This window comes from Chelon labrosus, assembly GCF_963514085.1.
Source record: "Chelon labrosus genome assembly, chromosome: 17".
NCBI classification, from domain to species: Eukaryota; Metazoa; Chordata; class Actinopteri; order Mugiliformes; family Mugilidae; genus Chelon; species Chelon labrosus.
In genome coordinates, this window is record NC_140350.1 from 16,285,921 (window position 1) to 16,310,110 (window position 24,190).

At 40.8% G+C, this 24,190-nt stretch overlaps 3 protein-coding genes across 3 annotated transcripts; all 3 read left to right on the forward strand.

Moving 5' to 3' along the window:
- The first annotated feature begins 2,205 nt into the window (after positions 1-2,205).
- On the forward strand, positions 2,206-8,225 carry LOC311502073 (cytokine receptor common subunit gamma-like). The gene is made up of 8 exons (XM_084564185.1): positions 2,206-2,835; positions 3,223-3,313; positions 4,468-4,634; positions 4,714-4,856; positions 4,952-5,117; positions 5,666-5,768; positions 5,979-6,036; positions 6,380-8,225. Exons 1-8 carry the CDS (start codon positions 2,778-2,780, stop codon positions 6,623-6,625), a joined length of 1,032 nt encoding a protein of 343 aa, XP_084420311.1. The 5' UTR covers positions 2,206-2,777; the 3' UTR covers positions 6,626-8,225.
- Positions 8,226-8,687: 462 nt separating this feature from the next.
- Positions 8,688-16,445, forward strand: LOC311502822 (cytokine receptor common subunit gamma-like). The gene is made up of 8 exons (XM_084565217.1): positions 8,688-8,926; positions 9,308-9,398; positions 10,501-10,667; positions 10,747-10,889; positions 10,980-11,145; positions 11,692-11,794; positions 12,005-12,062; positions 12,424-16,445. The coding sequence occupies exons 1-8, from the start codon at positions 8,869-8,871 to the stop codon at positions 12,667-12,669; spliced, it is 1,032 nt and encodes a 343-aa protein (XP_084421343.1). The 5' UTR covers positions 8,688-8,868; the 3' UTR covers positions 12,670-16,445.
- A 66-nt stretch (positions 16,446-16,511) lies between these two features.
- On the forward strand, positions 16,512-19,775 carry snx12 (sorting nexin 12). Its single transcript, XM_084564101.1, has 4 exons — positions 16,512-16,872; positions 18,582-18,677; positions 18,894-19,018; positions 19,221-19,775. Exons 1-4 carry the CDS (start codon positions 16,708-16,710, stop codon positions 19,321-19,323), a joined length of 489 nt encoding a protein of 162 aa, XP_084420227.1. The 5' UTR covers positions 16,512-16,707; the 3' UTR covers positions 19,324-19,775.
- Positions 19,776-24,190: the final 4,415 nt, after the last annotated feature.

Sequence of the window (24,190 nt, forward strand, 5' to 3'; positions counted from 1 at the left end):
CCATAAAGACATGGATGACCAAGTTTGGTGTGGAAGAACTGGACTGGCCCGAACAGAGTCCTGACCTCAACCCGATAGGGCACCTTTGGGATGAATTAGAAGACTGTGAGCCAGACCTTCTCGTCCAACATCAGTGTCTGACCTCTGACCAAATGTGCTTCTGGAAGAATGGTCAAAACGTCCCATAAACACACTCCTAAACCTTGCGGAAAGCCTTCCCAGAAGAGTTGAAGCTGTTATAGCTGCAAAGGGTGGGCCGACGTCATATTAAACCATATAGATTAAGAATCGGATGTCACTTAAAAAGCGAATACTTTTGGCAATATCGTGTACTGCGGACAAGCAATTTCCCTTGCGGCTCAGCAAAGTCCATCTAACTCTAAAGTCTATCTCGATTAGACAAAGGGAGTCTTATTCAAGTAAAACACATTTAAGTGGAGTGAAAAATAAACAGATATTCACGAACGAATAAATTCCCTTCACTGCACTTGCTCTCACAAAAACACACTCTTAGTGCCAACATGAGCACCAGGAGGGAGATTACATCTTATTGCATTTTGCAATACTATGCTTAAGTTGCAGAATAAACAAATAGATTTATTCATGGAGTTCTAATAAAAAATAAGTAATAAATGATATATTTCTGCATTGACATGTTTCACAAGTGCTACAAGATTTGAGTGATTGTGTGCGGCGAGCCGACACACAGATAGCACAGTTTTTTTCTGTGAAAAAAAAAAAACGAGCCTTCACACACACACAAAAAAAAACCCTGACTGAAACCAACAGGCGCTGACTGTTAAGTAATTCATCACAGTTGAAATATCAAGTCAAATGTCACTGATGTGGAAGATAAGGAACATTTCAGTATGTGCAAACATGTAAAGATGCAACGTGGACTAGTGTAGACCCTGAAGTTTTGTATTTAAAACATAAATAGTTCATATTTCTGTGTCTGCTGTAACACACGCAGGTTCTACCACATGACATTTGTGTGTACATTTTCTCAATCTTTATTTTTGAAATGGTTTCCTCTAACAGGAAACCACACCACACAGAACTGACTCTGGAGCAGCGCACACAGAAACTGACACGTATCACATGATGCTTCCGTCGTGGACCAGGTATCATTCAGCCGCTGCTTTCTCTTCTTCAGAAGGTCAACATTGGGCTGCACAAATCTACCGTCCATGTAACATGTAACTCCTGCAACAGTTCCGTCAAGTATAGAAATCTGAAATAGGCTGATGCAGATCTGGTCGTCTCCCTTCGATGCATTTTGATGGCTGATGAAAACTTGATTTTAAATACCTTCTTTGCATTAGAACTCAAAAATGTTGCGACTAAATAATGCGAATTTTGTGACACTGTCAAAGTGGATCTTTTATCTAGGAACCAAGAGACACACGCTGCAGAGAGACGTCCAATATCTGGTTGATTGCCGCTTGACTAAAGAGATAAAGACAACGCGCAATCTCCATTTCACATGAAGGGTGAAGAGGAGAAGAACTCACATACAGCAACTAAAGATCTTATATGGACTTTTAACACATTTCATACGCTGAAGAAATACTTTGCAGAAGTTTCCTAGAAGGCCAGACTGTCCGGTCAGCCGCTGCTAAACTTGACAACTCCTTAGTGGTGGGTGGTACATGTCCACATGAATGAATGAATGCCAGGTCCAAAAGTTTCCTAACAAAACACTGAATTGTCACGGGATGGTCAATGTTATTCACTTCTCCTGTCAGTGGTCGTAATAATGTGGCTGATCATGCAGTAGTTTGTTAATATAGGCAGCTAATATGATAAAAAAAAAAAAAGCAGTGAAAACAAACACATTCTGCTCTGAATCTAGTCTCCATGAAGGTTCTGGTGTTCAGCTTTAGTTTCTAATACATAAGAGAGATTTTGATTCAACTGTGTTTTATTTTGGAGGCTGTGGTTCGTACCAACACCTGTTTCTATCAGCGTGACAACCCCATTTTAGTCAGGGGCCTAAATAACAGAAACATTTTAATGTTGTTCACATCAAACTTCATCCTCCAAGCTGCTAATCCAGTTGATTTATCTCCTTTGTTAGGTTGTTTCAACATCATCAAGCTTAGATTTACTGCAGGACTCTTATATTAGAATGTATTAGTTTTTCCTTGTGTAGCTAATGTTTTTGGCAAGTGTGTATGAACCTAACTGTACTAATGCATGCTGTTATCTTGTTTTTATGCTGTTTCTTTGCTGCCAGTCAACCGTGCATAATGTTGTTTGTTATATCCCTATGGTAACAGTATATGGATTATGTGTTGTCAGTTTTCTGAATGTGTTGTTAACTCCAGGTACCGACCTCCCGCTGTTCCTGTAGCAGGTGACTGAATGCACCAGGTTTCAGTTGTTGTTTAGGGAAGAGAAGCAGCTGTCAGTTCCACACAGGCACACACACATCTATATAGATAGATCAATTGTTGTTAGATTTCTTTATTGGTAGTTATATTTTCTTGATTCTTTTTCATCAGGCTAAACAAACACTCACGATTTCTGATATTAAAAGCTCATCGTTTAAAGTAGGCCTCCTCAGCTGTAAGTTGTAAATTGTCTTATTTTAGATATTGCAACATCTTACATTTTTTATCGTCCAACATGAGGCTCAGGTTTTTTGAGACATTTCTTACTGATCTAAAATCTTATATTTGAGTTTCCGCTGGCAGGAAGCAAAACCCAGTGACACTGACATGTAGAAGTAGACGCGCACCCGTGCTGAAAACATCCTGTTTCTGTTCGCCACGATGTCGACGAGACTCCTTCTGCTGCTCTGTCTCATCAAACATGTGTTTGCTCTGCCTGGTAAGAGCTTTTAAATATATATATTTTTAACTAGAGGCAACTTGTGATATTAGTAATAACTCTTCACCCTGCTGGATGTGTCTTTCAGTTTGTTTAAGAGCTTTTGTCAGATCTGCTCACATTGTGTCATATTAGGTTCATAATTTGATTCTTCTTTATTAAATCACAATATTTTAACTAAACTCGTCACATTATAAAATGGAATTCAATTCAGTTTAAGATAAAACCCTACTTCCTCGGTTAAGCACATTTTGTGTAAATTCCCCTTTACGTCACTGGACTACTTCCTAGTGCGTGTGTGTGCCAGTGTATTTCCATTTAACACGCATAATTATGAGTTTTACTTCATCATGAAACTGTCCTGACGGTGTGTTGTGCTCCTGACAGATGTGAACTGTTTGGTGGTGAATCTGGAACATGTTCAGTGTCTCTGGAATGCCAGCGGGACTCCGGAGGCCAATTACACCTTCACCGGCTGGTTCGTAATAAAATGTCAACCATAAAAGAACTGATTCAGCTGTAGATCATGAGAATGAGGCCGCCCTCAAAGTGAAATCAGTTTGGATGCACTGCAGAATATCTAGAAGCTGGGCATTTTCTTAAAATATCGAACCTAAACACTATTCAGCTTGAATATTACAAGAGTCCACTCATGACCATTGACAGTGTGGTTTGTTCTATTAACTGTCGGGAAGGTGAAGCTTTTATGACATTATGAAATATCTGGGTGGACTTTACGCAGGAGCTTAAACAGATCAGATCAAAATCCAAAGTATCGTCAGGGCTACTTGTGGTTTCACAGTGACACCGCGACTCCTAAGGTGTGAAGGAGACAGGAAGGCGGCATAGAAACCGGAGGATCTATCAGAATTTGTCTAAACATGAGAATATTAAGTGTAATTAAAATATTATTGTTATTGCGAAGTTATTTATTTAGTTATCAGAACACCTGGCATCTTAAATACATTTCATTTGTTGATTGTGATGTGTGTGTGCCATCGTACATCATCACGTCACATGTGATTGATGTTCTAGAGAGAAAAGAGATGCATTTATCAAACAGTGCTGAATGGAAACTTCACAAAGTTTAGTTTAGTTTAGTTTTTGCAAACTACTTGGACTAAAATACTGTTAAATTTGAGAGTGCTGTAAACGTTGCTCTAGGTCCTAGATGACTAAAGTTCAACAAACGTAGGTGTTTCCTTTCGTGCCTTCATCTTAGATGCAAACGACAAAAATGCCGCCAGTGCTGATTTTGTTCTCTGTCACCTCCCATACATCCAAATCTAAACTGCTCTAATATACAGTGGATACATTTTCTCCGTCATTTACCAACAACAGAATCTGTTTGCTCCTCCCGTTCAGTTCTACTTCAGCCTGTTTTCTGAGCTTTTATCCCCGTTGTTATGTTACAAATTCACTGAATGTGTAGGCGATTGGCTTTTACCGTTGTGTGCATTCACGTCATGAATCATGCTGATGCTGAGGAGTTCGTCTAGAGTTATTCGTCACACTGTGAATGAGCATTAACTATAGTTTGTTAAAGTCTCAGAGGAAATATTTGCCCTGAATTAAAAAAATAATAACACATTGTGAGTTTTAATGTGCATGTGTGCATCTATTTCAATACAGGTTCCATGACAAAGTTGAAAGTGAATGCCACACTTATCTGACAGAGAGAGGCACAAGCGTTGGATGCATTCAACCCTATCAGGAACAATTAAGGTTCAACACATTTTACACCAAGCTGTCACACGGCGGCTTCACTGCTAAACGGGAGCATCGCCTGAAAAACGAAGGTATGCTCAGTGAAACAAGGTTTGTGTTGACGCTGCTCATCAGAGTAAACCCGTCTCTGACCGTCTGTGTCGTCTCCAGTCAAATTAAATCCACCGACCAACCTGACCGTCCAAAATGGATCTGACTCTAACCTGTACTTCTACTGGAACCAGTCCAAGCCCGCCAAACCTGGCTGTGTGAAGAGTGAGGTCCGCTGCAGGAGAAACAACGGGAACTGGGAGGTAAGTAGTTAGAGAACAAAAATTTACCCCCTTTTTTTTTTTTTTTTTTGTCTTTCCTTCCCTCCTGTTGTCTCAAATGTGTCTTATTCTTCTAGAGTAACGCCATCAGCCCTGGGAGGCAGAGTTACTGCATCAACTTGCCCTCCAGAAATTCCCGATATGAACTGCAAGTGCGGAGCAAATTGGCGGACCACTGTGCAGAGTCTAACTACTGGAGTGACTGGAGCGACCCGGTGGTCTGGGGATCCAACAACAGCACCGGTAAAACTACCAGCAACTGCAACACTGTCAACCAATGAGGGCAATTTTACCACAAGGATGTTACTGATTGGGCTATGCAATGCTTAGTACTAGCAGAGGGAATTAAATATATTCTACACTAACACATTTATCTGACAACTTTTTTTAAAAAAAAGTGATAATTAAAATACAACACATTGCTAAAGATTAAACCGGTAGTTTCCAACATGTATGTCTTTCTAACATCTTTCAAGAAGCAGTGTGTAGTCTGGGTCACATTTCAGATCCGCCAACAAGAGATCTGTTAACGCCCTAACGCCTTGAGAAAAAGCATATATAGACACTGACTTTCACTGACTGAATCTAATATTGTTATATAGACATATAAAGGGACCAAAGACCTTAATCTTTGAACTACTTTTTTTTACTTTTACATTGCTGCATTGTGACTTTTACTCAAGTAAAGGCTCTGAATACTTTTTAATGACTTATTATCTGTGTGGTCTTCAAAAATGTGCATGTATTTTGAGTTTGATGTCAATCTCTCTCCCTCCCCCGCCTCCTCAAAGACCCAAATCTGAATGGTCCAGTGTCAGTGTGGTTGCCTGTGATGTACGCGGTGGGGGCCATCACCCTCGTCCTGCTGGTCCTAATGCTACTGCACCATGAGAGGTGGGTTGACCCGTATGTGCTCATAAACATATAGTCTTAGTAACAGTTACGGTTAGGACGTTAACAGTTTAAACCAGGAATATTAGAGATGAGATCCCATCTTTCTAAATATCACCACAAGGTGCCACTGATGTTGTTTGTGATCACTTCCCGCTCAGATGAGCTGTTGTTGATATGATGAGACTGAAAATGTCCCCACGTCCCATACAGGCGCAGAATCATCCTCATCCCCGTCCCCAAGCCGTCCCTGATCTCAACGGACCTCGAGGTTAGTAGCATCCACGGCTCCCTGTCTGTGAAAGTCACAGTCCCCCGAAAATATTAAGTAGTTTAGCCGCTGACGAAGTTATAGGTAACCAGGGTCTACAGCTCTACTGGCTACAAATGCTAACATGCTCACATTTAATGGAGATGCATCCACTAGTTGACACATTTTATTCCACCATCCTGGAGCTCATGTGGCAGTAGGAAGGAAAGGAAAGTCATTCATCTTTATCTTCTGAGAACTATCAATGGGAGATCTACTACAGTCTAATTATTATTTTAAAAATAATTACTGAGGATAAAACAACTGACTACCTTTTTTCTCTTTTTTTTGTTTTTGTTTAAAGGACTGGTTTAAATTTCCCAAAGGCATGAAAGAGAGTTTTAAAACTAACTACAACGAGCGCGCCTGTCCCGTCAGCGAGTACTCCTACTTGTCCCAGTCCAGCAGCGAGAGCTCCGAAAGCTCCAGCTGCTCCGTCACCACCGACCAAACCGACTGCTCCATCAGCGTGAACGAACCCGAGGACCCGTCCGCTCTCTCCTCCTCATCTAACTCCACCGTCCCGTCTGAGGAGGAGCCGCAGGTTTAGGAGGCGCCGGGGGGCTGGGTTTGTCAAAACTTTCCTCGTGCCTGAGTGCAAAATGATTGAATGATGATTTGGTCTCGTAGTTTGGTCTTATAAAACCCCTTCAGAAGAAAGTTTGGCTATTAAATCAAACAATTAAAGCAAGTTAAACAACAATTTTAAATATCTTTAAAGCCCCAGTTTACTACAAATAAAAGTTAGTCTTGGAAGTTTGCTCCAGGCTATAAATATCTTCATTATTCACTACACTAGATAAACAAATTGGAGTGTTTTATATTTAAAACAACTGTTATTTGACTGAGCTGGAATAGGCTCCAAGCTGACCCCGCTACCCTTCACAGGAACAAGCGGTTACAGAAGATGTATGAATGAATGAATGTTATTTGACTGTCAGTTTAAAAACAATAAGAGCAGCTGCATTTTTTCGCCTCTGATCTTCATCATTGCATCAGCTTTGAATCAGCTCGAAACATGGATTTAATTTATTCTGCTGATCAGTAAATACACAAATATTTTGTACGCTAAAGTTAAGATTTAAGGTCTAAAGTGTGTGGAAAGAGGTGACGTCATCACCCTACAACCTAATTTGCCGATAGCAGCGGATGTAACTTCAGCAGCTGATGTTCTTGAGAAAAAGCCACACTAAAATTACGAGAGGAAAATCTGCATCAGCAGAGCAGGACTTCTTCAGAACGCTGACTGATTTTATTGTTATTACTTCTTTCATTTTTTTTATTTTTCTGCAACTTTGAGGTTTTTCTCCTATCTCTAAACTGAGCGTAGCAATACCAGTAAAGATGTGTACTATTACACAATACATGTACATTTTCCACATATGAACATACGAATCACAGTAGACTAGTTTATGTTCAATATTCAACGATTGACTGGATGTCATCAGTGGATGTTAAGTCGATGAAACGTTTGGACAGCATGGCTTAAAATGTTCATTTTATTATGATTATTTCTTGTGTTTATAGTTTATAACTATAAACTAAATGTTGGTTTCATGTAAAGTTGAATGATGTTTGAATGATTTTAAACAAAGTCCCAGATAATTATATGACAATGTGATTATATTGTTGAATAATTAACCTTTTTTTTTTTTAATTGTAATATTTTCTAAAAATGGATATGTTATGTGACATTTGTAGCTCAAAACACACACACAAAAATAATGTTTTTACCTCTTGAGTTACCAGGTCTATCTCTTTGGCTAACAGTTTCTCAATATTTCTAACTGCAGACTTCATGATTTATGAGTACGGATGAGGATTAAGTTCACTGTACAAATAAATTCAAATAAAGTCAAGACGCATTTGCAAAAAATTTGAAGAATAAACAAAATTTTAAATACTGAACGAAAATACAGTTTTTACGGTGACTCATTTAAACAGAAACCAACTATCATATACACAGAAATTATTTTAAACCTGCATGATAACCAAACTGAATAATCTGGTAACACACAAAAAAAAGATAAACAAGATTATTAGTAAGTGACACCACACTGATTGTGTCATCTATCTTAATCTCTTCTCTATGAATGCACCTTTTTTGTGACCTACTTTTTGTTTTAATGCTTGTATCCCAAATAAATATATCACCCTCTTTTAGTTAAAGGCTCAGTGTCATGAATTAAAGCTGAACGGATATTGAGACCCCCTCTGCCAGTCAACCGTGCATAATGTTGTTTGTTATATCCCTATGGTAACAGTGTATGGATTATGTGTTGTCAGTTTTCTGAATGTGTTGTTAACTCCAGGTACCGACCTCCCTCTGTTCCTGCAGCAGGTGACTGAATGCACCAGGTTTCAGTTGTTGTTTAGGGAAGAGAAGCAGCTGTTAGTTCCACACAGGCACACACACATCTATATATATAGATCCAATTGTTGTTAGATTTCTTTATTGGTAGTTATATTTTCTTGATTCTTTTTCATCAGGCTAAACAAACACTCACGATTTCTAATATTAAAAGCTCATCATTTAAAGTAGGCCTATATTTAACAGTTTTCAGCGATCAGTGGCATCTCCTCAGCTCTAAGTTGTAAATTGTCTTATTTTAGATATTGCAACATCTTACATTTTTTATCGTCCAACATGAGGCTCAGGTTTTTTGAGACATTTCTTCCTGATCTAAAATCTTATATTTGAGTTTCCGCTGGCAGGAAGCAAAACCCAGTGACACTGACATGTAGAAGTAGACGCGCGCCCGTGCTGAAAACATCCTGTTTCTGTTCGCCACGATGTCGACGAGACTCCTTCTGCTGCTCTGTCTCATCAAACATGTGTTTGCTCTGCCTGGTAAGAGCTTTTAAATATATATATTTTTAACTAGCGGCAACTTGTGATATTAGTAATAACTCTTCACCCTGCTGGATGTGTCTTTCAGTTTGTTTAAGAGCTTTTGTCAGATCTGCTCATATTGTGTCATATTAGGTTCATAATTTGATTCTTCTTTATTAAATCACAATATTTTAACTAAACTCATTATAAAATGGAATTCAATTCAGTTTAAGATAAAACCCTACTTCCTCGGTTAAGCAGATTTTGTGTAAATTCCCCTATACCTCACTGGACTACTTCCTAGTACATGTGTGCCAGTGTATTTCCATTTAATACGCATAATTCTGAGTTTTACTTCAGAATTGAAACTGTCCTGACGGTGTGTTGTGCTCCTGACAGATGTGAACTGTTTGGTGGTGAATCTGGAACATGTTCAGTGTCTCTGGAATGCCAGCGGGACTCCGGAGACCAATTACACCTTCACCGGCAGGTTCGTAATAAAATGTCAACCATAAAAGAACTGATTCAACTGCAGATCATGAGACTGAGGTCGCCCTCAAAGTGAAATCAGTTTGGATGCAATGCAGAATATCTAGAAGCTGGGCATTTTCTTAAAATATCGAACCTAAACACTGTTCAGCTTGAATATTACAAAAGCCCACTCATGACCATTGACAGTGTGGTTTGTTCTATTAACTGTCAGGAAGGTGAAGCTTTTATGACATTATGAAATATCTGGGTGGACTTCACGCAGGAGCTTAAACAGATCAGATCAAAATCCAAAGTATCGTCAGGGCTGCTTGTGGTTTCACAGTGACACCGCGACTCCTAAGGTGTGAAGGAGACAGGAAGGCGGCATAGAAACCGGAGGATCTATCAGAATTTGTCTGAACATGAGAATTTAAGCGTAATTAAAATATTATTGTTATTGCGAAGTTATTTATTTCGCTATCAGAACGCCTGGCATCTGAAATACATTTCATTTGTTGATTGTGATGTGTGTGTGCCATCGTACATCATCACGTCACATGTGATTGATGGTCTAGAGAGAAAAGAGATGCATTTATCAAACAGTGCTGAATGGAAACTTCACAAAGTTTAGTTTAGTTTAGTTTTTGCAAACTACTTAGACTAAAATACTGTTAAATTTGAGAGTGCTGTAAACGTTGCTCTAGCTCCTAGATGACTAAAGTTCAACAAACGTAGGTGTTTCCTTTCGTGCATTCATCTTAGACGCAAACGACAAAAATGCCGCCAGTGCTGATTTTGTTCTCTGTCACCTCCCATACATCCAAATCTAAACTGCTCTAATATACAGTGGATACATTTTCTCCGTCATTTACCAACAACAGAATCTGTTTGCTCCTCCCGTTCAGTTCTACTTCAGCCTGTTTTCTGACCCTTTATCCCCATTGTAAGATTTCAAACTCACTGAATGTGTAGGCGATTGGCTTTTACCGTTGTGTGCATTCACGCCATGAATCATGCTGATGCTGAGGAGTTCATCTAGACTTATTCGTCAAACTGTGAATAAGCATTAACTATAGTGTTACAGAGTTATAATGTGCATGTGTGAATCTATTTCAATACAGGTTCCATCACGAAGTTGAAAGTGAATGCCACACTTATCTGACAGAGAGAGGCACAAGCGTTGGATGCATTCAGCCCTATCAGGAAGATTTAAGATTCGACTCATTTTACACCACACTGTCACACGGCGGCTTCACTGATAAACGGGAGCATCGCCTGAAAAACGAAGGTATGCTCAGTGAAACAAAGTTTGTGTTGACGCTGCTCATCAGAGTATACCCGTCTCTGACCGTCTGTGTCGTCTCCAGTCAAATTAAATCCACCGACCAACCTGACCGTCCAAAATGGATCTGACTCTAACCTGTACTTCTACTGGAACCAGTCCAAGCCCGCCAAACCTGGCTGTGTGAAGAGTGAGGTCCGCTACAGGATAAACGACAGGAACTGGGAGGTAAGTAGTTAGAGAACCAAAATGTACCCCCCCCTTTTTTTTTTGTCTTTCCTTCCCTCCTGTTGTCTCAAATGTGTCTTATTCTTCTAGAGTAACGCCATCAGCCCTGGGAGGCAGAGTTACTGCATCAACTTGCCCTCCAGAAATTCCCGATATGAACTGCAAGTGCGGAGCAAATTGGCACACCACTGTGCAGAGTCTAACTACTGGAGTGACTGGAGCGACCCGGTGGTCTGGGGATCCAACAACAGCACCGGTAAAACTACCAGCAACTGCAACACTGTCAACCAATGAGGGCAATTTTACCACAAGGATGTTACTGATTGGGCTATGCAATGCTAAGTACTAGCAGAGGGAATTAAATATATTCTGCACTAACACATTTATCTGACAACTTTTAAAAAAAAAGTGATAATTAAAATACAACACATTGCTAAAAATTAAACCGGTAGTTTCCAACATGTATGTCTTTCTAACATCTTTCAAGAAGCAGTGTGTAGTCTGGGTCACATTTCAGTTCCGCCAACAAGAGATCTGTTAACGCCCTAACGCCTTGAGAAAAAGCATATATAGACACTGACTTTCACTGACTGAATCTAATATTGTTATATAGACATATAAAGGGACCAAAGACTTTAATCTTTGAACTACTTTTTTTTACTTTTACATTGCTGCATTGTGACTTTTACTCAAGTAAAGGCTCTGAATACTTTTTAATGACTTATTATCTGTGTGGTTTTCAAAAATGTGCATGTACTTTGAGTTTGATGTCAATCTCTCTCCCTCCCCCGCCTCCTCAAAGACCCAAATCTGAATGGTACAATGTCAGCGTGGTTGCCTGTGATGTACGCGGTGGGGGCCATCACCCTCGTCCTGCTGGTCCTAATGCTACTGCACCATGAGAGGTGGGTTGACCCGTATGTGCTCATAAACATATAGTCTTAGTAACAGTTACGGTTAGGACGTTAACAGTTTAAACCAGGAATATTAGAGATGAGATCCCATCTTTCTAAATATCACCACAAGGTGCCACTGATGTTGTTTGTGATCACTTCCCGCTCAGATGAGCAGTTGTTGATATGATGAGACTGAAAATGTCCCCACGTCCCATACAGGCGCAGAATCATCCTCATCCCCGTCCCCAAGCCGTCCCTGATCTCAACGGACCTCGAGGTTAGTAACATCCAGGGCTCCCTGTCTGTGAAAGTCACAGTCCCCCGAAAATATTAAGTAGTTTAGCCGCTGACGAAGTTATAGGTAACCAGGGTCTACAGCTCTGCTGGATACAAATACTTACATGCTCACATTTAATGGAGATGCATCCACTAGTTGACACATTTTATTCCACCATCCTGGAGCTCATGTGGCAGTAGGAAGGAAAGGAAAGTCATTCATCTCTATCTTCTGAGAACTATCAATGGGAGATCTACTACAGTCTAATTATTATTTTAAAAAGCTATTTCCCAATAAAAATAATTACTGAGGATAAAACAACTGACTACTTTTTTTCTCTTTGTTTTGTTTTTGTTTAAAGGACTGGTTTAAATTCCCCGAAGGCATGAAAGAGAGTTTTAAAACTAACTACAACGAGCGCGCCTGTGCCGTCCGTGAGTACTCCTACTTGTCCCAGTCCGGCAGCTCCAGCTCCGAAAGCTCCAGCTCCTCCGTCACCACCGACCAAACCGACTGCTCCATCAGCGTGAACAAACCCGAGGACCCGTCCGCTCTCTCCTCCTCATCTAACTCCACCGTCCCGTCTGAGGAGGAGCCGCAGGTTTAGGAGGCGCCGGGGGCTGGGTTTGTCAAAACTTTCCTCGTGCCTGACTGCAAAATGATTGAATGATGATTTGGTCTCGTAGTTTGGTCTTATAAAACCCCTTCAGAAGAAAGTTTGGCTATTAAATCAAACAATTAAAGCTAGTTAAACAACAATTTTAATTATCTTTAAAGCCCCAGTTTACTACAAATAAAAGTTAGTCTTGGAAGTTTGCTCCGGGCTATAAATATCTTGGCTATTGGCTAATGCTTTTGGGTCAGTACCACACAGTTTGTTATGGGAAGCATTTGACTTCTTTAGAGTTCCAGGTAGTATAAAAAACTTAGTCAAAGCACACTTTTTAGACATTCAACTCTGCTTTACCACAGCAGAGTACACTACAGCATGGCAGCAGCTGGAGGTAGGCATCATGGCAGGGTGTACAATCTCTCCACTAGCCTTTACAATGGAAATGGAGGTCATTATTAGGGCTTCCAAATGGGTGGTAGGTAGAGAAAGGCTGCAGGGAGGGCTTCGCCTCCCTCCAATTAGGGCCTACATGGACGACATGACGACTACAACGCCAACCGCTCCTTGTACCAGAAGATTGCTGGATAAGCTAAACAGCAACCTGCAGTGGGCTAGGATGAAAGTGAAGCCTATTAAATCTAGGAGTATTTCCATTGTTAAAGAAAGGGTAGTAGATAGGAAGTTTGTTATAAATGATGAGGTGGTTCCCACAGTGCTGGAGAAGCCAGTGAAGAGCTTGGGAAGATGGTATGATGCAAGTCTTAGTGATAAGGCACAGTTTGAAGGGTTGAGGCAGGAAACGGTTCAAGGCATTTCAAGCACAGAGAGGTCAGGGCTACCAGGGAATTTAAAATTATGGTGCCTGCAATTTGGTTTACTGCCCCGGCTAATGTGGCCGCTAACAGTGTATGAGGTTGCCCTGTCAAAGGTAGAAAAGTTAGAAAGGATGATTAATTCATCTATCAGAAAATGGCTTGGTGACTGGAAATGACTCTTACTCAGTCAAAGGATCCAGTGGTTAGGAGTGCAGCGCCCACTGTTAAGACAGGGAGGAAGTGGAACCCAAAAGAGGCAGTACAGCAAGCACAGGCAGCTCTTAGGCATAGGGATATCATAGGCAATGTACAGCAAGGGTGTGGAGGCTTAGGGCTGTGTGCAGGGACACCTCTGTGGAGCAAGATTCATGATAGGGGCTACTTATGATGTGCTGCCAACTCCCCAGAACCTAAACCAGTGGGTAGGTGAGGATGTTGCCTGCCCACTGTGCACTTGTGTCTGCACGCTTAGCCATATTCTGACAGGTTGTAAGGTTAGTCTTTCCCAAGGACGTTACACCTGGCGTCACAACCAGGTACTGAAATGTTTAGGAGCTGCAATTGAGGAAGCCAGAGAAAGTAATCTATTTCATATAACTCACTGTCCCGTGGGAAGATAGAGTTGAGGAGGCTAACGAGCGTAAGAGAGCTAAGTATGCAGAGTTAGCAGCAGACGCAGAGCAGAACGGCTGGAGGGGTTGTGTCCGCCCGGTAGAAGTGGGCTGCCGTGGATTTGTAGCAAAATCGGCGATTGCCCTTCTGAGCGAGCTGGGCATACGTGGAAAAAGCCAGAGGACTGCGGTATGTAACATGTCTCGGGCAGCAGAGAGAGCGAGTGAGTGGCTCTGGACACGTAGGAAGCATGCTAGCTGGGGAGCTAGCTAAAGGTAAGGGTGGCTGCGTGACTTTAGTGTGTTTACAAATCATTAAGGATGTGGTCGATTGGGTCATGGTTCAGTCCGCCTCAACGGGGCGAATCACGGTAGATTTGTGTGTTTGTTTCATGGTTCAGTCCGCATCAACGGGGCGAACCACGGTAGATTTGTTTGTTTGTTTCGTGGTTCAGTCTGCATCAACGGGGCGAACCACGGTAGATTTGTTTGTTTGTTTCGTGGTTCAGTCCGCATCAACGGGGCGAACCACGGTAGATTTGTTTGTGTCGTGGTTCATAAAAGGACTAGGCTAATGACTGAAATATTAGTTGTTGATAGTCATTGAATGGTGAGGAAAACGGGGTTGTGCAGGCGCAGCGTGGAGGGGGGTGACTCCAGGACGCTGGAATTCACTGTTAAGCCTTCTCGAGGTGTCGTGGGCCTAACTTAACAAAACATCGGTGAAGGGAGGTGCCCAGTTGAAAACCCCAATGACATGCTGCATACTGCTGTTGTTCAGGCCAGGTTCCTGATGTCTTCATATTGCTTGGTAGCTATGGTTAGCTGCTGAGCGGGCCATACAAGCCAGCAGCTTTAGGTTAGCTCATATTTCACAAGGTTCGAATTATCCTCTGCTGCTCTGTGGGCCTACAAGCCAGCAGCATTTACTTAGTTCATTTAGATTGTAGGTTAAGCTAGCCAGCAGCATTTGGTTAGCTTATATCTCACAAGGTTTGAGTTAGCGTCTGCTGCTGAGCGGGCCATACAAGCCAGCAGCATTTACTTAGTTCATTTGGATTGCAGGTTAAGCGTCATATCACATGACTATAGGTTTGTTAGGGTTTCTCAGTTGGACAGGGCCTCTAAACGTGTTTTGCCTGGGATTTTGGCACAAGGGATTGTAACATCTAATTCTGTGTATTAATGAATGGATCTTCATTATTCACTACACTAGAGAAACAAATTGGAGTGTTTTATATTTAAAACAACTGTTATTTGACTGAGCTGGAATAGGCTCCAAGCTGACCCCGCTACCCTTCACAGGAACAAGCGGTTACAGAAGATGTATGAATGAATGAATGTTATTTGACTGTCAGTTTAAAAACAATAAGAGCAGCTGCATTTTTTCGCCTCTGATCTTCATCATTGCATCAGCTTTGAATCAGCTCGAAACATGGATTTAATTTATTCTGCTGATCAGTAAATACACAAATATTTTGTATGCTAAAGTTAAGATTTAAGGTCTAAAGTGTGCGGAAAGAGGTGACGTCATCACCCTAGAACCTAATTTGCCGATAGCAGCGGATGTTCTTGAGAAAAAGCCACACTCAAATTACCAGAGGAAAATCTGCATCAGCAGAGCAGGACTTCTTCAGAACGCTGACTGATTTTTTATTTTTCTGCAACTGAAACGTTTGGACAGCATGGCTTAAAATGTTTATTTTATTAAGATTATTTCTTGTGTTTATAGTTTATAACTATAAACTAAATGTTGGTTTCATGTAAAGTTTATTTATTTTTTTAATTGTAAAAATTTCCTAATAATGGATATGTTATGTGACATTTGTAGCTCAAAACACACACACACACACACAAAATAATGTTTTTACCTCTTGAGTTACCAGGTCTATCTCTTTGGCTAACAGCTTCTCAATATTTCTAACTGCAGACTTCATGGTTTATGAGTACGGATGAGGATTAAGTTCACTGTACAAATAAATTCAAATAAAGTCAAGACGCATATGCAAAAAATTTGAAGAATAAACTAAATTTTAAATACTGAACGAAAATACAGTTTTTACAGTGAAATTATTTTAAACCTGCATGATAACCAAATAGAATAATCTGGTAACACACAAAAAAAGATAATTAAGATTATTAGTAAGTGACACCCCATTGATTGTGTCATCTATCTTAATCTCTTCTCTATGAATGCACCTTTTTATGTGACCTATTTTTTGTTTTAATGCTTGTATCCCAAATAAATATATCAGTCTCTCTTAGTTAAAGTTCTCAGTGTCATGAATTAAAGCTGAACGGATATTGAGACCCCATCTGCCCCGTCCACTTACCCCGGTGTCCGTTAGAGGGAGCGCGGCGGAGTGTCCCGCACAGTCCGGAACTGAGTCAACGCATTTTTCAGATTCAAGAAGGGTAGGGCGCAGGGCGGCGGGCCCCCGCAACGAGACACCGATACAAGTCTGCCACTTCCCCAGCTGGAGCGATCAGCGACCATCTATTGATGCCTTCAGATGAGATTTAAGACTTCGCGGTGCATTTAGCTGGTCTGACGCTAATTCTCCCGTCGGTCGTCCAAGAAATACATAAAATTACAACCCGACAAGATGACAGATCCTGTGGTGGCCGACACTCGCCGGTTGAATTCCAAGCCCCAGGACCTGACGGATGCCTACGGCCCCCCCAGCAATTTTCTGGAAATAGATGTTTATGACCCACAAATCGTTGGAGTTGGTCGGAACCGTTACACAACTTACGAAGTTCGCATGAGGGTAGGTGTCGAGCCGCGACCCGAATCGTTAGCTTTAGAACGTTATGCTAACTGGTAATTACAGTGTTGTTGCTAGCCAGTTAGCATCTTTAGCCGCTGCGGGTGCGGGGCTCTGACGTTGACGTTAGGCGCCGGGAGTAGCTCAAGGTGGCGCGCGAGTAAAAATCAAGGACCGGGGATTGTCAGCGGCCTAGTTTAGTGATTTTTTTTTGCCAGCGACTGGCTGCTGTAGTTAGCGATGCTGGCGTGTGGAAGTTTCGTGAACGTACGTGATGCAATCAGACTCAACAACATTCAAGCCATGTCACTAGTGAAGACTCAACGCCGTAGTTAAATATTTCAAACTAACTCCCAGGTAGTTAGCTAACGCTTCTTTTAATCCATTTCAACGGAAATTATCTTTTCCAGGAGACGCAGTGAAGCTAACGCTATTAGCACTTAGCAACTATATTTACCAAAATAAGATATACATCGTCTGTCTATCTATGTAGATATCTAACATTAAGTGCACCAGCTCATATCGATATCAAGCATATAAACCTTGTAAAATTAGCTTTTATTTCTTGGTTGCGTTAAAGAAAACACATTGATATTTATGGTGAGCTAGCTAAACGAGGAATGCTAACTATGTCGGTGGGTTTGGGGGAAATGAGAGAAATTACTCAAAGTTTAATGTATGGATAGTCGTTATTATTATTAACAGTGCTATTAGTGTTGTTATTATCATTATCATCAGTATTATTATTATTATCAGTATTATAACTAATAGATTTTTTCAAGTAATAGTAGTTGAAGTAGAAATAGTCCTGTGTTAAACTTCCTCTAGAAGACGGTTAAGGTTGGATGTGTAAGACACAGAAAATCCCTAACACAGCTAATTTTTAAAAGACAACATGTTCAGGAAGCCGATGCTGACACAATACAGACACGCTAATTGCGTAATTGCTGTCCACTAGGCCCATCTTGCCTCCAGATCCTCATTTTGTGCTGCTGCTGCTGCTTTCTCCCAGGAAGGTCTGTCCATCACCACATAAACGAGTTTCACCATGTGAATGGATGTGAGAATGACACGTTTCCATAGTAACAAACCCAAACAGTGTAGTTAGCGGGCCACCCTTCAGTGGAAAAACTTTTTGTGTTTTATTAAATCCCACTGCCGACATCCTATCTGCAGCAGAGGTTGATTAGAAGTCAGTGGAAAGTTGCACTGAAAGAGTCGGGATCTCTGTTTATAATCACACTGCAAACCTTTCTGTAGGCTTTATAATGATGCCTAATTGTATTACACAGATAGAACGAGCATTAAAACAATTAATTCATAAGAAGATCAATGTTTTTTGCTAATTATCCAAAATTGTTAAAACTACAGACGCAGCAAAAACATCGGAAGCCCCTTGTTCCTCTAATGTGAGGACGTTGAACTTATTTACTGTGAAATTGAAATGATGCAGTACGTAGTGTGACGTTAACACCTCGAGGAATGTGTAATTCTTCACTGTTTGTCGGTCATCTGATATTTAAACGTTGAATCAATTAACCATACAATAATTATATGCAGAAGTTACTGTGCCGTTCCATTTGTTCACTTTATTATCAACAAATTGCCACGTGCCAGTCAAACGGACACTCACATTTAAACATGGAACAAAATGATTGAATTTAACACGAGCTAAGGGTTTATATTTATATTTTCTTTCCTCCTCCGTGCAGACAAACCTTCCCATTTTCAAATTGAAGGACTCCTGCGTGCGGAGACGATACAGCGACTTCGAGTGGTTAAAGAACGAGCTGGAAAGAGACAGTAAGGTGAGTGAGCAATGCAGTTGCCATAGTCTGATGTGTACCAGCTCATTGTGTAAATTAAGGCACTGGGTTCTGCTGCAAGTTAATGAAATTAAATTGTAGCTTTAATGGCATTAACTGTGTTTTTCCGACATGTCTGCGTAAGCTTTGTACACGTGCTCAGATTTGCCGGTGGAAAGCTTCTCCCGTGTTATTTATGTCGCATCCTGCCGCCTACAGATTGTAGTACCGCCTCTGCCGGGCAAAGCCCTGAAGAGACAGTTGCCATTCCGTGGAGACGAGGGCCTTTTCGAGGAGTCCTTCATCGAGGAGCGGCGATCGGGCCTGGAGCAGTTCATCAACAGGTCAGCCAGCCCAGCGGCTCTTACTTAAAATGTCTATTTTTAAAATTTTGCCACATGAAATGTCTGTCTATCCACACAATCCAGACCACATCTACTAACTAATTCACAAGAGCATTTCAGCGGCCTCCATGGAGAGCATTTAAAATGAGTGAATCTCCTCTGCTGTCTGTGTCTGTGTCTGTGTCTGTGTGTGCATCTGCAGAATTGCAGGTCACCCCTTGGCCCAGAACGAGCGCTGTCTTCACATGTTCCTGCAAGAGGAAAGCATTGACCGTAACTACATTCCTGGAAAAGTACGACACTAGGGTTACTGAGGGAGATGGGTTTTTAAACTAAGGGGGTGTATAACGGACTGCCTCTTGCCTTTCTCTTCACGACTTCTCTCTGTCTCTCTCTGTCTCTGTCTCTGTGTATACCATTACAAAGTCATAGTCACTTTATCTCAGAGTATGTTAGAGTACGTTCAGCTATACATAAGAACATGTTGATAATGCTTCAGACAACTCTGTGACTCTTCTCTGACTTGTGAATTTGTTTTATAACTGTACAATAATGAAAGACCCCCCGACACACACACACACGCTACTGATATCTGTCTTCGTATCGTATTCGGCTGTTAATCACAGAAATTCAAAAACGGAAGATAATATACGATACATTCAGACATTCCCCCAGTGAGTGTCATTCATTCATGATTGTAATATAATGTGAATAAAGTAGAATAATGTCTAAAGGTGTGTGCTGCTGCTAATCTCTATCATAGGGATGATGATCTGACTGTAAATGAGATTTCTGATCCTGTTTTTGTTCTCTTTGTTGTTGTTGTTGTTTTTTTTTTTAGGTATGAATGAAGTAAGTTTGTTTTATTCTCTCTTGTCTCTAAGAGCTTTAATGGGGGTTAAAGGTGTTTGCATGGGCGCTGTTACAGACCAAAGGCGATAGTTCACAAATACTTCATTAAAACAGTACAACAATAAACATCACACACATAAGTCCCCGGCTGTCACGACAAAAACATTCCTCAAAGGTGTTGGAGTGACCACGGTGTTGCAAAGGGAAGAACATTTTGCAAGCCAGTTTTGCATGTTTTAATTCCTAACAAGTGTGCTAAAGCTAATCAGCTGTTTACAGGAGACTGGCTTGCAGAATTTTTCTCATTCCACCTCTATCAGACCAAACCACAACTCTTGTTTTTTGAGTTATGTGAACTATTGTTTAACACCGAACGAGTACTGTACGTCACCCATAACCCGGATCTTCATTTCTTTTCAAACTAATACTGAAACATCGTCATCATCGACCGCACTAATCATCAGCTGCATGGCACCCTTTCTGGCACGCTTCCTTTTTATAGTATATCTGTGTTAGAAAGTTTTACACATTCCTCTGATCTCCGTTACACTGCCTGGGTCTTTATTTCCTCTAAATTCTTCTTTTTTGTTGTTATGTCAATGTCCCTACATGGGTTGAGTTTAAAGACCTTTCTCCAGGTCTTGACTCATTTAACAAACAAATATAACAGGACGTGATGATTTTATTGAAGATGGTTCACCCACCACTCATCCAGCTGAGTTATTCTGCTCTAAATGACTAACTCAAACCGGATCTGGCTATTAAATGGTTGCTAAGGTTCCACTAATTGGGGGGGGGGGGGGAATTACAAGAGCTGAAGAAGCCACTTGGACGAGCGGTGAAACCTCTTCAAGAAAACGAGTCCAGTTGCCTTTTATATTTGGAGTCAACACATGTCACAGCAATTGGGCACATTCTCGAAACTCGGTAAACATTAAATCCGTCTGTTGCATGATGCCTGTTGGATGAAGAGTGCTTCACGGTAACCCTTCACCGGTTGATGGATCCTGCATGCAGTCTTCCTTGATGTACCGCATCCAGCTCATAGTTTACCGTTTCCTTCACCCGCCTGCTTTAATTGATGAACCATTTTTAAATGCATTAAAACAGAAGAGGGTTTGACTAATGCTTGTGGTTCCAGTGAACAGTAGGATTCAGCATGTGTTATCCCAGGAGGAGGTAGTGGCTCTGGTAAATGGATATAAACTGGCCTCTAACAAAAAAAAAAAAAAAATATTCACAGAGAAAATCTGCAAATGAGAATTGAATTATTTGAAAACTGGAGTCAAAAATGTTGAACTACAAAAGGAGCTTTTGTTGTGCGTTTGTCCGTCTTGTGATACTTTCTGTGAATAATTACGTTAGTCATAAAGAGACTCATTCAAAGACAGAATCAACTCAGTTTGAACATTTCTGTGTATTATTTCTCACGTGTCTCTCTCTCTGTCTCTCTCTCTCTCTCTTATTGCAAACACAGTACTGACTGCTGCACCTGCCACCATGTACATTTATTTCTACATCACATCGTTATAAAGCTGATGGGGATCAGCATCGACACAGCTATTGCTCCTGGACAGAAACTAAATAGATCCAATGTATAAATTGTCTTCATCTGGTCATTCCTTTTTTTTTTTTTTTTTTTTTTACAATGATTATTGTGTTTTATCTGAATGTCTTAAATAATTTGATTAGTTTAAAATGAGTCAGTTCCTGCTTTGATTTTGTTCTGCTAAGCAAAGATTTTGATGATGACCTCCTTGAGTCGAGCGACATGTAGCACCATTAAAAACAGGACATCATTCCATATATATATATCTATATATAGACATATATAGATATATATATCTTATCCCCCTCCACCCCCACCCCGAGTGTTTGAACATGCTCTTATACAGGACTGCATCACGGTTCCTTGTGTTGTCTGTTGTCTTTGCTCCATCGTCATTCCCACACATTTTCGGCCGTGTGTTGTCAGATCAGCTCTTTGGGAATGTGAGGCAAATAACCATATCTAAGCACTGTGACAAAGAGGTTCATTATATGAACAATATTTCATTGTTTAAAGGCATAATCAGCATCTGGTTTCTTGGTCTATAAAACGAGGCTCATTCTGTGCTTATTTTCTGCCGTTTGCATTCTTTCTATCAACTCTTATCGTGACGTGTATTAATACATGCTGTCATTGCAGTTACACTATGGGTGACCAGGGACTTCCTTGTTGATTCTGTCCACCAATTAAATTTCCTGCTGCCTGCCGCCTCATGTCTCTTTTTAGTTTGCGCCTCACTGAGAAGCAGTGAAGTGGAGTCTTGAAACATTTGGGGGGGGGGGAAACACAACCGTTATTGCATCATACACTAGTTATTGTAGCTTTTCTGGTTTAATTTATGCAGATATATGTCGTATTCTGTAATTATAAAGTAATTATATATAATAATTAGCACTACTCCACCAACACTGTCAAATGTTTATTCATTTGCATCTGTAATGATCCAAGACTTGCTATTCTGAATGGGACATTTTTACTTATGTGTAATAGTTTAAATATATTTTAATAAGTAACTTCATTTTCATAACTTTATCTCCCAGTAAGAATAAACAACATTTCCCTCTACTTACTGGCCTTTTGAGTAAAACTGTGAACTTGTTCATTGAGAAAATAACCAACATGTTGCGAATGAAGTAAAAATTTCACTTCCTCTTTTATGGACCCTCTTCTTGTTAAACTTGAGAATAGTCCAGCAAATTAGAAATAAGAATAATAAGAATAATAAGAAAACCTTTATTTGTTCCTCCTTCGTGGCAACACTGCGTCTTTTGAGTCTCATTTAAAGTGAATTTTAAGTCTGCTAATCTTTTTGTCTCGCTACGGTCTTTAGGAAATGCTGGGATTAACAGTGGACGGGAAATTCTGGCCACAGGTGGATTAAAGTTTTCCCAGAATAGCGATCTCGTGATGCAGACGTTGAGCTGAGAGAGATCAGGCCTGACTGGGATTAAACACCACTAAATGTACCCTAAAATATTTATTATTTATCATTTGTTCAGTTCACAAAACAATATTTAAATGCGCTGTTGAGTCTGCAAATATGGTCAGGCATAACATTATGACCACCTTCCTAATATTGTGTAGGTCTCCCTTATGGTGACTCATCAGAGATTGGACATGGGCCTTTGGGTCCTATGGGTTGGGGGGACGGGCCTCTGTGGATCATCCCACAGATTCTTTGGGATCTAGTAAATTTGGAGGCCAGGTCAACACCTTGTGCTGTTCTTGTGTTTTTTTTAGTTGTTCCTAAATCATTTTTGTGTGTGTGTCTGTGTCAGGCTGCATCCTGCTGGGGATGACTGCTGCCATCAAGGAGTGTCATTGCTATGGGGTGGGGGTGCTACATGTCTAAGTAACATCCACATGAATGAATGCCAGGTCCAAAGGTTTCCCTGCAGAACATTATATTGTCACAAAGATGGTCGATGTTATTTACTTCTCCTGTCAGTGGTCATAATGTTGTGGCTGATCGGTGAACATCTCAGATAAGACGTACATAATACTGAACAAAGACCTACTGTCACCACTACTGTGTGTTCACATGTGAACATAAGGGCTAACGAAAGTAAATCTCTTCATCTTTAATTACACAAGGTAAGACATAAACCTCTGAGCAAAACACACTCATGATCCGGGCTGCACACGTAACAGTGACTTTACAGTTTGGTCTGAAGGGAAAATCCTTCCACCTCCTGTTTGTCGTGGCGATCTGATGCATAAATGTATTCCTACTGGAGGAAACGTGGCAGGTAACTTTGTCCCTTCTCCACTTTGTTCCACTTGCAATACAGTCAAAGTCCACAAAGGCATAGTAGCAGGTTCCTGCACGAGACAAGAGATTACAGCGAGGCCAAAACAGAGCGAAGCCACCCGCGCCAAAATCCCTGCCCACATTGTCACAAGATGGTCAATTTTATTCACTTCTCCTGTCAGTGGTTTTAATGTTGTGGCATATCGGTGCATCCCTCTACCAGGTCAAACATGCAACACCTGTGCACGCTTACCTAGACAGATGTAAATATTAATTTGAACATCTACTTTCCTAATCATCTAGTCCAACATCTTGCAGCACAATGCTTTCATGAGCTGCTATTATTTGAATGTGTGTATGGTTAAAGGAATGGAGACTGAAATTAAAGAATGTGCAGGACCCTGGGATACATCATGCACCCAGCGTGACCTTCCTCGTCTCTGAGGCCCGTGACCTACAAAACTAGAGAGCTTTGATGTGCTGGCCTTGTCCTGAGAAATGAAAGTGAGCAGACGGGATG

Coding starts and splice junctions, on each gene's coding strand:
- LOC311502073 (XM_084564185.1), top strand. CDS start 2,778: ATGTCGACGAGACTCCTTCTGCTGCTCTGTCTCATCAAACATGTGTTT. Junction 2,836..3,222: donor ACATGTGTTTGCTCTGCCTG/GTAAGAGCTTTT, acceptor TGCTCCTGACAG/ATGTGAACTGTTTGGTGGTG. Junction 5,118..5,665: donor GGGATCCAACAACAGCACCG/GTAAAACTACCA, acceptor GCCTCCTCAAAG/ACCCAAATCTGAATGGTCCA.
- LOC311502822 (XM_084565217.1), top strand. CDS start 8,869: ATGTCGACGAGACTCCTTCTGCTGCTCTGTCTCATCAAACATGTGTTT. Junction 8,927..9,307: donor ACATGTGTTTGCTCTGCCTG/GTAAGAGCTTTT, acceptor TGCTCCTGACAG/ATGTGAACTGTTTGGTGGTG. Junction 11,146..11,691: donor GGGATCCAACAACAGCACCG/GTAAAACTACCA, acceptor GCCTCCTCAAAG/ACCCAAATCTGAATGGTACA.
- snx12 (XM_084564101.1), top strand. CDS start 16,708: ATGACAGATCCTGTGGTGGCCGACACTCGCCGGTTGAATTCCAAGCCC. Junction 18,678..18,893: donor AGCTGGAAAGAGACAGTAAG/GTGAGTGAGCAA, acceptor TGCCGCCTACAG/ATTGTAGTACCGCCTCTGCC. Junction 19,019..19,220: donor CTGGAGCAGTTCATCAACAG/GTCAGCCAGCCC, acceptor GTGCATCTGCAG/AATTGCAGGTCACCCCTTGG.